Source organism: Mustela nivalis (genome assembly GCF_964662115.1).
Source record: "Mustela nivalis genome assembly, chromosome: 15".
NCBI classification, from domain to species: Eukaryota; Metazoa; Chordata; class Mammalia; order Carnivora; family Mustelidae; genus Mustela; species Mustela nivalis.
In genome coordinates, this window is record NC_139034.1 from 86,798,024 (window position 1) to 86,810,453 (window position 12,430).

Here is a 12,430-nt window from a genome sequence, read left to right on the forward strand (position 1 = left end):
CAGGCTTCTCAGGGACCGGATCTGGGAATATTGCAAACCCACGCCACAGCCCCGCCCCCAGCCAAATCAGGGTCCAAGGGCAGAGTCATCAGAAGGAAAATCACAAACAAACATAAATAATCATTTTCTACCTGTTATCCAAGGGAAGCTGAACAGAAACACAGAGGTGGTTAGTTCTTCTGCGCAGCCACCGCGGCTCCGCGTGAGGACAGTCTCCGCAGAGAAAGCCCCCGACACTTAGTGACGCACGAAAATGACCGTTTGGAAAGGGGCCACGTCAACGTGTAACGAACCACGTGTCCCGTTTTAAGACCCATAAAGTGAGTTTTCTTACAGCTCAAAAGAAACATCCAAGAAAGCTGTCAGGAGACAGTCTACTGCCGATCCGTGGAAAATCCATGGTTTTCCCGTTTATGACGCACCTCCCAGCCCGTCCGCCCCAGGGCCGCCCCTGTGGTCCCTGTTCCCTCAGTAAGAACCGGGGCTGCCGGGACCCGCACTCCCGAGCCAGCTGGGCCAGAGCCACAGACCAGCCTCGGGGCTCCCAGGACCAGCTCCAGCATGCACTCCCGCACCCCTGCCCTCTGACCCAGGACCTTGCCATCTCTTCCTCATCAAAAGCTGCCTGGTTCCTTGCAGGGAATGTAGAAAGGCTAACGTCAGTCCTCCCTCTCACTTCCTGGGGCAAACAGGTCTGCCTCGCTTTCTGTCCATCCCTTACTATCTTGTGTGTTAGAAAGTACCACTCCAGATAAAAACTTCATAGATGAATTCATACCTTTGCCACTGTTCTACTACGTCTGAGTAGAGCGAAGGAATCCCTTTTTAATCAGAAGGAATAAAAGCGAAAATGGGACGACTGTGTATTTATTTCTCAGTCATAATAATTTCAATCTCCCCTCTTAACTACCAGGCCGACCGGAAAACATATTCCAGATACTAATTAGTGTGGAAAGTACTTAATTTGGGAAGCGGCTCCGTCAGACACAGGACTTGTCAGCGGGACCGCCCCGTAAGGGAGCAGGAGGAGGTGGGGTGTGAGAACACGAAGGAAGCCTTGCTGCGCACACATCTCTGCGTCTACAGTAAACCTGTGTCGCCGTCTTGTGTATCGAGCACAGATCTACGGTCTGTCTGCTTGTTGCGATTTCATGGGGATCCCCTCACACCCATACGGGATTTCCCACCGCGAGTACCACAGAACTGCGCCCTTAGAAATGGGGAAGATGATCGTTTAACGTGATGTCCGTTTTACTACAATTAAAAATAATGAAAACATTTTAAATCTCACGGGGGTGGGGAGATTCAGAAGGAGAAAGCCTGAAGAGGCTCCTTACGGAACTAACTGACGGAGCAGAACCCGAATGCCGCTCCAGTGGCTGCCGAGAGCCCCGGGCTGTGACTCGCACAGCAGGAATTCCGCCCCGAAGCGGGGCACCGCCTCCCCCGGCCCGCACCAGCACGCTGAGGAGGAGAGCTAACGTTTACAGGAACAATGTCATGGCTGACTTGTGTGACCAAAGTCTGACGTCACACTTAATAAGCTCAACAGCGTCCGGTCGAATGTTTTGGGGGAAAAAAAATGGAAAAAAAAAACAAAAAACGGAACCACTTCTGCCTAGACCGTGAGCGATCTTCCTTCTTCAGTCACAGCTCCGCCCCGACAAGGGCCCGACTCACCTGCTGATGAACGGCCGGATGTTGTCCCCGGCGACGGGCGCCATGGACATGGGCATGGGCTCGGGCGTGGACAGCCAGTAGGAGTAGTCGTTCCGGGACGCAAAGTTGCACACGTCGTTGATGTTGCAGAAGAGGAAGGGCATCGTGCTGAACTTGCGCAGGCAGCTCCCGGCCGTGCCTAGAGCCGCGGGGACAGCGAGCGTCAGGGCCCGGCCCTCTGACCCGTCTGCCGCGGGCGGCGTGCCGGGCGGCGGGGGATGGCGCGTACGTTATAAACAGAAGTAAATGCACACGCGGGCCAGTGGGGGGTAAATAAGCGCGAGAGTGAATTGAAATGACCAAGGCAGAGGAGAACCATAAAGAACCCTGCAGGACATTTTGATGAAAGGAGAAAAGTCTTTTCTCAAACTGAATTCCAAAAGAAATTTAGCAGGGGACTGGCTCTGTGTGACGGACAGTAACCACCTGGCAATGTCTTTAACGACCGCTTTGCCGAAAACGCAGAGACTTCCCTTCTTGGGCTGCTTGTTTCCAAGCTCCATGCCGGCTGGAAGCGTGTGTCGGTAAGCGAATTCGGGGCAGGGTGTCTGGAGGCCACTAGAGAAACGACAGCCAGCGGGCACCTCCTCATGGAAACCAGCGGAGGGACAGAGCTCGGAGTGTGCAGAGAAACGCGGGGCGGGTCGCGTCCACCTTGTCTGAAGGAGCACCAGCAAAACGGCCCTATTTTCAGACTCTCAGTGCCAACCATGAAGTATGGACTCCAGAAAGTATGACCGATGGAGCGTTTGAAGAAGAGAGTGAAAGCTCTACGAATTTAAAAGGTCAAAGCTTTCCACCTCTACATTTTCTTGGCTTCCCTAGTGACGTGCCAGTGGCTGAACTCGGTGGTTCGTTTTATCGGGACGGAGGGAAGCGGAATCAGGCACCGTCCACACTACCGTCTCAATACTCTGGCACAAGCACACGCGTCCCCAGCGTCTCACCTAGGTCCTGGCCGTGGGCCCGTTCGTTGCCTTGCACGTAGAGCAAAGAGTACCCGTGGTACAGAATTTTGGTCCCAGGAGGACACTGTGGGTCATCTGTTGTCTGACTGTGTCTGGTCACAAGGAAGCCGTGGTCCACAGACGGGGTGCCCGGGGGGCCCATGGATCCTGGCAAGCCGTCGGGGCCTGGCGGGCCCGGGAACCCTCGTGGACCTGAAGACGCAAGAGAACTAGGTTTCCTTGGCTGCAGATGGGCTCCCCGACAGGCTGGAGGAGGGAGGGTACGGCACCCGCCTCTGGGCTGCCCGGCTTCTGCTTTGCACAGACCGCCGAGATCCAGGATAGCACCCCGCCGGGAGCTGAGCAGACGCCGGGCGACCTGAGGCCAGCGCGTAAATGAAGTAGTGAGAAGGGGCAGAGGAGGAAGTAGAATACGCAGCATGATTCCACGCATGTCACTCAGGCAACACTCGGGGCTCCTCTCCGGGAGGAGGGATCACAGAGTTACTAGAACAACATCTTCTTTGAGGGCGGCTTCCTTGCACGGCAGCGCCGCGGGACGGCGCTCGGAAACAGGGCGGTGAGGGCTGCGTGCCGGCGGCGAGTCCTGCCGGCGCCCGGGGCCCTACGCTGCCTGCAAAGCGGCTCGCGGGCCTTCCGCTGGGCTGGACCCGTCCCCTCCAGGGCAGCACCTCAGCCCTCGTGGGGCAGCCGCGCCCCAGCACCGTCGGGGACCAGATCGCTGGACGCTTGTGGCCCACGCCGGCACTGCTACCCACCTCCTCTCCTCTGCCGCCCACATGCAGTTTCTGCAGCTCCGGCCCACCCCCCCCGGAGGCCCCCGGTCCCCGCGGGCCGTCGCTCACCACGTCTGGAAATACTGGGCTACATCAATACTGTCTCCCCACAGTAAAAATGATGGCCGCCCTTCCCCTCCTCTATAAGACCTATTTCTTCCAAAAAAAAAATGAAAACAAAAATAACAAGAAACAAGAAACAAAACGAAACGAAACAAAACCAGACTTCTTTGGGAATCTGTCAAGTAACGTGCTCCTTCCGACTGTGCAGCTTTCCGCACGCGTGAGCCTCCCGCTTTGAACCCGAGGACGCGGGTGGAGGGCGGCCGGTTGGGGAGGACACGGCAAACCTACCAGGGGGGCCGTAGGGTCCCGTCTCTCCTTTCTGGCCAGGGGCGCCGTCAAAACCAGGAATACCAGGCGGTCCGGGTAAGCCCACGGATCCCGTCACGCCTACAGGAAAGGACAAGGAATTCGCCACCCGGTCCAGAGCCCTGCAGGCTGTATCCTCTTCCCTTTGCGAGTGCGTCTGGTCAGCTGCAGAGGAAGCTCTCCCGGACGGCCGGGAGCACCTCCCACAAAGCCCTGTTGGCAGCCCCCGGGGCGGCAGGCAAACTCGCGTTCGCAGGCCGCGCCCCAACGCCTGATTCGGAGCTCCCGACCCTCGCTGCCGCTGCTGTCCGCACCCGGTGTGCAGGAAGGCAGCTTCGTCGGGGGAGAGCAGGACTGTGACACACAGGGGGCTCCCACGCCTCTCCCCAGGCCACGTGCCCGAGCCTCCAGTCACTGGTACACAACAGATACACCCACGCGGACAGACTCCTGCTCTCTGTGCGCCCCGGCCCCGCGGCCGCTTACACTTAGAGCTTCACAGATGCCCCCTCTTGGTTGTCGGGTCTTCCTTCTCCTGGAGTGTCCGCCCACCCTCGCCAGTAGCTCTTGCCACTGGGAATATTCAGAAAGTTCTGGGCAGGAGGCTGGGAACCGCAGGCACGAACCGCCAGCTGGCTGGGTCCCCTGGGCCGCTCTCAGGACCCATCCTCCCGTTCCAGACCAACAACTCCTGCCGCCCCTCAGCTTCTTGCTGGAAAAGGTGATCTCTGTGTCTGCCGCCCGTGGGCTCCGCAGCAGGCACAGATGTGTCCGACTGTACATCCCTCGAGCTTCCCCTGTAGTCTGTCCTGGCTTTCTCGGCCCCTCAAACACTTCACGAGGTTTTGATACCCACTGAAGCAAAGTAGGAAAGTCATACTCAAACCTGTGTCTACACTGTCACCACCCAGAGGCCCTGATTTGAGACACACGTGAGAAGAAGAAAGCCCGCCAGGCCCCTCCCTGACCCCCACACCGCCCTTTGCAGCTCAGCTAGTCTTACCTTGCTGTCCTTTGGGGCCTGGAGGCCCTGGGAGCCCCTTTACACCTGCAGGACCCTCGGGGCCAGGAAGCCCTGGCTCCCCTTTGATGATGTCGTAGGGTCCCGGGGGCCCTGGGGGACCGGGAAGGCCTGTGGAAATCGGGAGTGCCGCTGGTCAGTTCCACTGTCCATGTCCCCGAAGAAGAGCCCAATGTGAAACCCAATCCAAACACACGGTTCTCGGAATCCAGTCGGTATCAAAACTACAAGCCACAGGCCTCCGTGAACACACATGTGTGTGCACACGTCTATTGTTTAATGTGAAATCCTGAGTCCTCAGGCTGGGGACATTGGTATAAACTGGCCGCTGAGCTTCAGAATCCCTGACAACTGCCATGCGACCCTCCGCTGTACAGGCCCAGCAGGTGAGGCCCCGTCCCCGGGGAGCCCAGCCGCCCCCGGAGGGCTGCAGCGCACGCGCTGGGAAGGTTCTTCTCACGCTTCTCTGGAATCGGCCGTGGGTACATTACAGCCACGGGCCTTCATTTCCAGTGATGCATACACCTAACCCCTCTGCGTGACAGCTCTGGAGAGGTGGGGGTGACCCTGTCCGCAGGGCCTCCGAGTCGGCCTCACCGAGGCCTCTCCTGCCCTGCACACGGGGCCTCCACACACCTTCCCCATTTCTTCAGTTCCAGACATTGTACTGCTCAGGGTCTCTCGAAGCCTGATTTTGAAAATTCAGCACAGCCCTGGAAACACGTCGGCCCAGCAGGAACCAGGACAGGACGCCGGCTATACTTCACCCATTTCCCCCCGAGACTGGCTTGGGGTGCGGGAGCCGGCACACACCGCGATGGTGGAGAAGCGGAGGGACAGTCTTCCCTATGCAGAGCTCCGTGCTGCCCGGCCCCCTTGCAGCCCGTCCACGCGAGGCCGAGTGCCTCCTGGGACAGCCGCGTGGGGGGGCCGCCTGCCTCCAAGCTGCAGGCGGGGACTCTGGAGTCTGTCCTGCCCTCTCCTCCGGATTTACCCCTCGATAATGACCTCACTTTCAAGACGTGCAGTAAAAATGTCCTGACGAGCTACCAAAGAATTTTTAATCAACTATTTCCTAACGATGCTCAAGCCTCTCACATCCCTACAACCAAACTCCCTGACTCCGTGCGTTCGAGGTGTGAGTAAGGTGCCACCAGCACAGCAACGCTCTTACCTTTACTTCCAGGGAAGCCTTGGTCACCTTGATCGCCCTTTATTCCCTGCAGGCCAGGGAGGCCTTTCTGACCTGGACGAAAGAAGAACACGGTCTGCGCGGAATTCCCAATGATGCGCAAGCATGGGCACATGCAAGCTCGCGGACACACACATCCCTGCACACGTGCACATGTGTGTGCCCATTACATGTGTGTCCGCATACCGCACATGTAGGTCCATGTACACCCACGGCTACATGTGTACACACACATGGTGAACAAGCTTTCATTTGTCCTCGGGGAAGAAAAGAACAACTTCCGGTCAGCCGTGTACGACTTCTAATGACAGGCTTCTTTCCAGAACCTAGAAGTCTCACTTTCCCCAACATCCAGCAAACTGTACAACGATCACGAACAGTCGTGCGGCACAGGATCCTGTTTTCGACCACGACCCGGTTCACCCATGTCCCCAGATACACCCCAAGACGCCTGCAGGCGGAGGGCTTGTTTCCCTCACCTGCCATCCGTATACACCGGATTCAGCAGCAAAACCCACGGTGCCTGGAAGCCGAGAAGCACCAGTAAATGTTCCCTTCACACATTAATAAATTCATGAATGCCCCAAGCCCGTGATTTTTCACTGACACACAAATGATGGAGATAAGAATGATCCACTGATTCTGAATGAGAAAATCAGTGTTTTATCTAGCCCTTCACGGGGCGAGGCTAATCAGGTTGGCACGGCACGAAACAGCGTGTTTAAAACGAAGAGAACAATGTCTTGCACCGTAATGAGGCTGGCCTGTCAACGTCAAACGGCCAGTGGTCAGGTTTGGCCCCTCCTCTATTGCTTTACCTTGAAATCCCGGCACTCCTGGAGGCCCCATGTCACCCTTCGAGCCCGTGATCCCCGGCGAGCCACCAATCCCCTAGACACACAAGGAGAAGGTCAGCCAGGAAATGCTCAGAACACAGTAAGTCTGTCTAGTAACCGGCTAGTCAGGGGGCTGGGCCGGGCCCTCAGCACTCTGCCGAGGAGCCCTGTGCACAAATGGGGCTTGCGCCTTCTCGAGTGACGTGAGCAGAATGACGCGTCTCTAGTGCGTCTCCACAAGGGAGCTGGAAGCTGAAACGACACGCTTCCCGTCACGGCGCCTCCTCCCTGTCCCTCTACGTGGTCAGCTCCCCGGCAGGGGCATGCCGTGTGTCCTGCCGTCCCCAGCCCGCAGCACGGTGCCGCGGACAGACCCAGGCCTCCCTGAGTGCGTGTCCCCGCGATAGATCAACCTTTCCGCACCAAACTACCTTCTGGAGGCTGTCCCCCCGCCAGCACTCAGGCGTTGTGCCCGTCCTTTAGAATGAGCTCGAAAGCTTATCCGAAGAGTGATTTTAAATACGGAGAGAAGGAAACGCAGAACCAAGGAGGCTGGTTTTTCCTCATAAATACGGCATCACGCGTGTACTTTAAGCCTATTATCTCATTTTCTGGTTACTTCAAAATACTTCCTCCTCTAGCTCCTTTCTCAGGATACAGTGAGTCGTGCTGCTTCTCACAGCTTTCTTTCTTTGCTTCATCTTATTTAAAAAAGTGTCGCGATGACAACACGCGCACCCAGATGTCTGTGCACACGCAGAGACGGGTGCGCAGGCGCAGACAGCCGCTCACGGCCCCAGAACCAGGGAGCGGCCTGCTCTTCCTGAGGCTTAGCTGTCGGCATCACGGGTGGACCCAGAGTTCCGGCCCAGGCCCCAAGCTGCAGGCCGCAGCCGGGGGGTCCCAGCTCCCTGTGACGGGTCTGGTCACCAGCCTGGGACGAAGGTGCGCGTGGGCAACCGCCATGCTAGGAAAGACGGCTGCGGACCACAGCGAGCGCAGCCCCTGCGGGAGGACTGGAGAGCGGGACGCCACGTCCATGCGCACAACACACACACACACACACACACACACACGACGGACACACGGACAACTCACAGGCAGGCCCTGGAATCCTGGCTCTCCCTTGGGCCCTGGGGTTCCGGGGGCCCCCGGCCAGCCTGGGTTTCCTTTGTCACCTTTGAGTCCGTCCAGCCCAGGGAGCCCTGGAGGCCCCACAGGTCCCGGAAGCCCTGATGGGAGACACAAAAGTCACACACTTGGGGTCAGAGGGTGATTTTATGGACCCGTGTCACTGGGCTTGGCTGGCGTCATCTCCACCCACTGCCACTTCCCCCCACGGGACAGCAACGCTGCCCGGAGCTGCCGCAAGCGCGGAAGCCCCGGCGGTCGTGAAGGGAGAGTCGCTCGACAGGCAGCAGGTGCGGACGCGGACGCCCGACCTCCAGGCCCGGCCCTGCCGCGCAGTCATCTCGGGGCAGAACGGGGCAGCTGGGACGCCACCGGGTGTAAAGCCGCCTTGAGGGACGTTTGTGCCCCAGCCTTTCTGGTAACGTCTGGTCTGCCTCTAATCACTTGTCACATCGGCCGAAGTCCTTGACAGAGAGGACCTGGGAGGGGTGACAGTGACCCGGCGGAGCCCAAACAGTGGGGTCCCCAGACATCTGAGGCAGTTCCGAGCTGAAGTCAAAGCTGCAAGCTTCTAAATCAGAAACTTCGGCGGGGACCGAAGCGCTCCCTTCACTCATACACGCGCGCATTTGCACCTTCTGTGTCGGCCCCGACTCTGACCCTGGGGAGACACACTTACCTGGCAGGCCGGGCTGACCCTGTGGGCCCCGGTCTCCCTTGGGTCCCTCCACAGCGTGGCCTGGAGCTCCAGGTAAGCCCGGCTGTCCTTGCGGCCCCGGGGGACCCATGAATCCTTGCTCTCCTTTGGACCCGGGGACGCCTGGGCTGCCGGCTTGTCCCGGGAAACCCACGTCGCCCTTTGAACCTAAACAACGACAACAGTTTGCGATGGTGGCGAAGGGCAGGGGAGAAGAGAAACCACGGTACGGCGTCGAGGAGGGAGTGGCTCCAGGAAGGCATCAGGGGGACAACAGCGCGGACGCCCTCTCCCTGCTTTACTCGGTGACACACTAGACCCTGCCCGTGGTTGACCTAGAAAAGAGCGAGCTTAGAATACAAGAGCCCAGCTGTCATTCTTCATACTTCTAACATGTTTTTAAGGATTTTTTTTATTTGAAGCCCACAAGAGAGCAACGGGCTCAAAGGCAAGGAGCCCGATGCGGGGCTCGATCCCAGGACCCCGGGACCATGACCTGAGCCGAAGGCAGACGCTTCACCGACTGAGCGACCCAGGCGCCCCTGTTTTTTAAAGCTTTTTAAGGTAAGAACTTGTGGGGGAAAAAAACCCTGCATATGTAGTCTCCAACATATTACTCCAAAGTTGCCAATTAAATACCAAAATTCTAGCATGACTTCAAAGTTATTAAGAAAAACTAAGAAGGCAATGAAACAGTCATTGCCAAAACTGACCGCGGGCCCCTCCTTGTGATTCTTGTCTTGCTTTTTCAGGGGACGACGAACTGAAGCACAGGGCCCGGGTGCTGGTCCGTCAGGGGCCGGGAGCCCGCACGGACAACACCGACCCGGAGCCGAAGCCTGTCACGCCCGCCCACGGCCGACTCGCCACCGGAGCCCACTCTGCTGGGGCCGCACGCGTCCGCCCGCAGCGGGGAAGGAAGAACGTGTTTTCCAAGTGTTACCTTTCTCTCCTTTGGCTCCTGGAAACCCTGGGAACCCTCTTCCCGGCAGACCTGCGAGTTAAGGGTCAGAAGTCACACCCACATTTCCCAAGACGGCTGATCTGCACGCGTGCGGGTACAGCACAAGCAGCGTCAAGTCCGCGTGCCAATCCCGCACGCTCTTTCCGGGACACGTGGGAATCGGTTCATCGCACGTGCGAGCAAAGTCCCATCCATGCCCACGGCCGTGCTGACAGGCCCTGGACCGGCTGCGCGGCAGTTGGCACTTTTCTGAAGGCCGGGCAGCACGGAACCACCACGGCACTTAGGAGACACGATCTGTACAAGCGAGGACGCATTTCCGCCTCCCGTCCGGGGACTAACAAATTGGCTTTTCTCAGACGACCATCCAACCAGCAGCCGTCCTCGAGGGAGGCGGGGAGAGTCACAGACGTCTGGGGCGGCAAACACTGGGAAGCCCAAACCCATGATCAAGAGGCTCGAAAGAAGCCAGAAGTGGGGGAAGGAGGTGTGGAGGCACTTCCCGCGCTGGCGTTAGGAGAAAACGGATGCCACCGTATAAACGCACGGCGCACAGAATAAAACAACAAACTTTAGAAAGGGGCCAGCCCTGACCACAGGAAATCCCCCCGAGGCCCCTCGCCAGCAATGCCGCCCACACCCGTCCCCGGACTCGCGGTCACCGATCTCAGGCTGCCACCCTCTGGCTAAGCGCCAGCGCTACCACGGCTACGATTCTCATTCCTCCAGCCTGCTGCCTCCCCCCGTGAGGGACAGGAGCAGAGTCGGGGACAGGCAACGTTCCTGGGGCCATCTCTCCAAGGGGGACATGCCGTGCAGAGGAGGGAGAGCCTGGGCTCTCTCACATGTCACCGGGAGCTCGGGACGGGTGCCCGCGAGGCTGGTAGAAGAAACGCGCGCCCCGTGCCCCTCTTCCTCCCCAAGCCCCTCCACAGGAGAGTCCAAACAGCTGTAAGGATACAGGGGGCAGAGGCCACTTGGTGCCCAGCCCCAGTGACTCAGCACGGACCCCTAAGTCTGGGACACGCTGACCCCCGGGGAGCCTGTCGTCCCGAAAGGGAGCAGGAGCCTAGCGTACCTGGTTCACCCTTCTCTCCCGCCGACCCCGGGATTCCGTCACTGCCGGGCTCCCCTTTCTGGCCAGCAGGGCCCGTGGGGCCGGGCTTCCCAGGAAGACCTCAGAGAGAAGAGGCACATCGGTCAGGCACGGGCGCTCTCACGACACCCGCTCTGCACACGAGACGCTCGTTCCGGACACTCCTCCAGGGGCTGTCACACCCAGCGTCCCCGAGGAGCAGGTGTTCCCCCCGGAATGCACATGACACTCCCACACTGACACACAAGCCGACTCTGGAATCACCTGGACCCAGCGGTACAGCCAACCCCCACCTGGTGGCCAGACCTCGGAAAGCCCCCGCAAGCCCCCCACGCTTGGCTTGTTCATCTGAAACGAGGAGGGCGGGGCCCCCTGGGGACATCCTGGGGTCTGCAATGTGCCACCTCGAGGGAGGACCCCTGGCCTCATCCCTAGGGCCCGTCCGAGTTCAAAAAAGGGGTCTCTACCTGCTTCTCCCTTGCTGCCGGGAATGCCGTCCGATCCTGGGAGACCTCGGTCCCCCTTTTCTCCGGGCAACCCAGGGCTTCCTGACGGGAGATACAAGACACCGAAGCGCCCTCAGTGTGAGTCTGTCCGTGGTCTTCCAGCCCGAGCTCAGGAGGAGGCCCGGCTCACCTACCTGGGTAGCCGACACTCCCCGGCGATCCTTTGGGGCCTGGGGAGCCGGGGACGCCCGGGATGCCAGCGCTTCCTTTCTCTCCCTTCTCTCCAGGACTCCCCGGAAAGCCTGTGACCCCTTGATCTCCCTGTGGGCAGACAACGGCCCATTCATTTTATACCTGTGCCCAGAAACGGGTCTGGGGGCCCCTTCTGGGCAACAGTACGCGTTTTGGTGCAGTTAACATTGCGCTGGAGAATTCCGTTTCCAGCTTTCGAATGAAGAGTGAAAGTCCACGTCCGAAAAGCGGGGACAAGCGGGAAACCCGGAGCGAAAGAGCCCGTTGTCGGGGTCTGCTCTGCGCGGTCCTCTCCAGCCTGGGAGAGCCCGCCACCCTGCCTCTCCCCCAGCCTCGAGAGCCTCCCCAGGAAGAGAAGAGCAGAAGGACAGAAGGCAGGAGGCACAGCACAGAGGACATCGGGGGATACCGTTCTGCGTTATGAGGGATTTCAGGGCTGAGATGCTCAGAGGCCGGGTAGGGAGGTTTCCAAGCAGGGGCTGTTACCTTGTCCCCAGGACGGCCGGGAATCCCAATGCCAGGCAGGCCCGCCTGGCCTTTCTCTCCTTTCGCTCCCTTCTCCCCGGGTAAGCCAGGGACGCCCTGCGGGCCGGGGATTCCAGGCACCCCCTTTTCTCCGGGCGTTCCTACAAACACAGACAACTGAAGCGTGAATGTGTGCCTAGAGGTGCCAACGTTCAAAACAAAAGCGCACCTTGACAGCCGGCAAGAACGAGTGACAGCACACGTGACCCTTCGTTCAACTCCCGGCGACACAGGCAGGTGCCACGCGCCCACAGCACCCTAGCGCCCCACGAGAAAGCACTGTCCTGGCTTCTAGAGACCCTCGTTTCATAGAGAGGGAAGAAATTCAGGACCCCTCCACGTGGCCGCCTCAGCACCAGTATAACCCAGGGCTTCTGTGTTCTTTCTTCTACAATCAATGCCCATTTTCCAGAAGAATCAGAGGGGCCGTGGGGC

At 59.1% G+C, this 12,430-nt stretch overlaps 1 protein-coding gene across 1 annotated transcript in view; it reads right to left on the minus strand.

The window, feature by feature from the left end:
* The window catches only part of COL4A1 (collagen type IV alpha 1 chain), a 130,728-nt gene that overhangs the window by 6,801 nt on the left and 111,497 nt on the right, over positions 1 to 12,430 (minus strand). Inside the window, exons 37-49 of the mRNA XM_082701007.1 lie at positions 11,957 to 12,096; positions 11,413 to 11,539; positions 11,240 to 11,320; positions 10,755 to 10,853; positions 9,656 to 9,706; positions 8,695 to 8,880; positions 7,983 to 8,116; positions 6,867 to 6,939; positions 6,031 to 6,102; positions 4,839 to 4,967; positions 3,818 to 3,916; positions 2,667 to 2,879; positions 1,681 to 1,858 (exon numbers count right to left, since the gene is read on the minus strand). Of these exons, the coding sequence (XP_082557133.1) occupies positions 1,681 to 1,858; positions 2,667 to 2,879; positions 3,818 to 3,916; positions 4,839 to 4,967; positions 6,031 to 6,102; positions 6,867 to 6,939; positions 7,983 to 8,116; positions 8,695 to 8,880; positions 9,656 to 9,706; positions 10,755 to 10,853; positions 11,240 to 11,320; positions 11,413 to 11,539; positions 11,957 to 12,096 (1,582 nt within the window). The remainder of the gene's footprint in view (positions 1 to 1,680; positions 1,859 to 2,666; positions 2,880 to 3,817; positions 3,917 to 4,838; positions 4,968 to 6,030; positions 6,103 to 6,866; positions 6,940 to 7,982; positions 8,117 to 8,694; positions 8,881 to 9,655; positions 9,707 to 10,754; positions 10,854 to 11,239; positions 11,321 to 11,412; positions 11,540 to 11,956; positions 12,097 to 12,430) is intronic.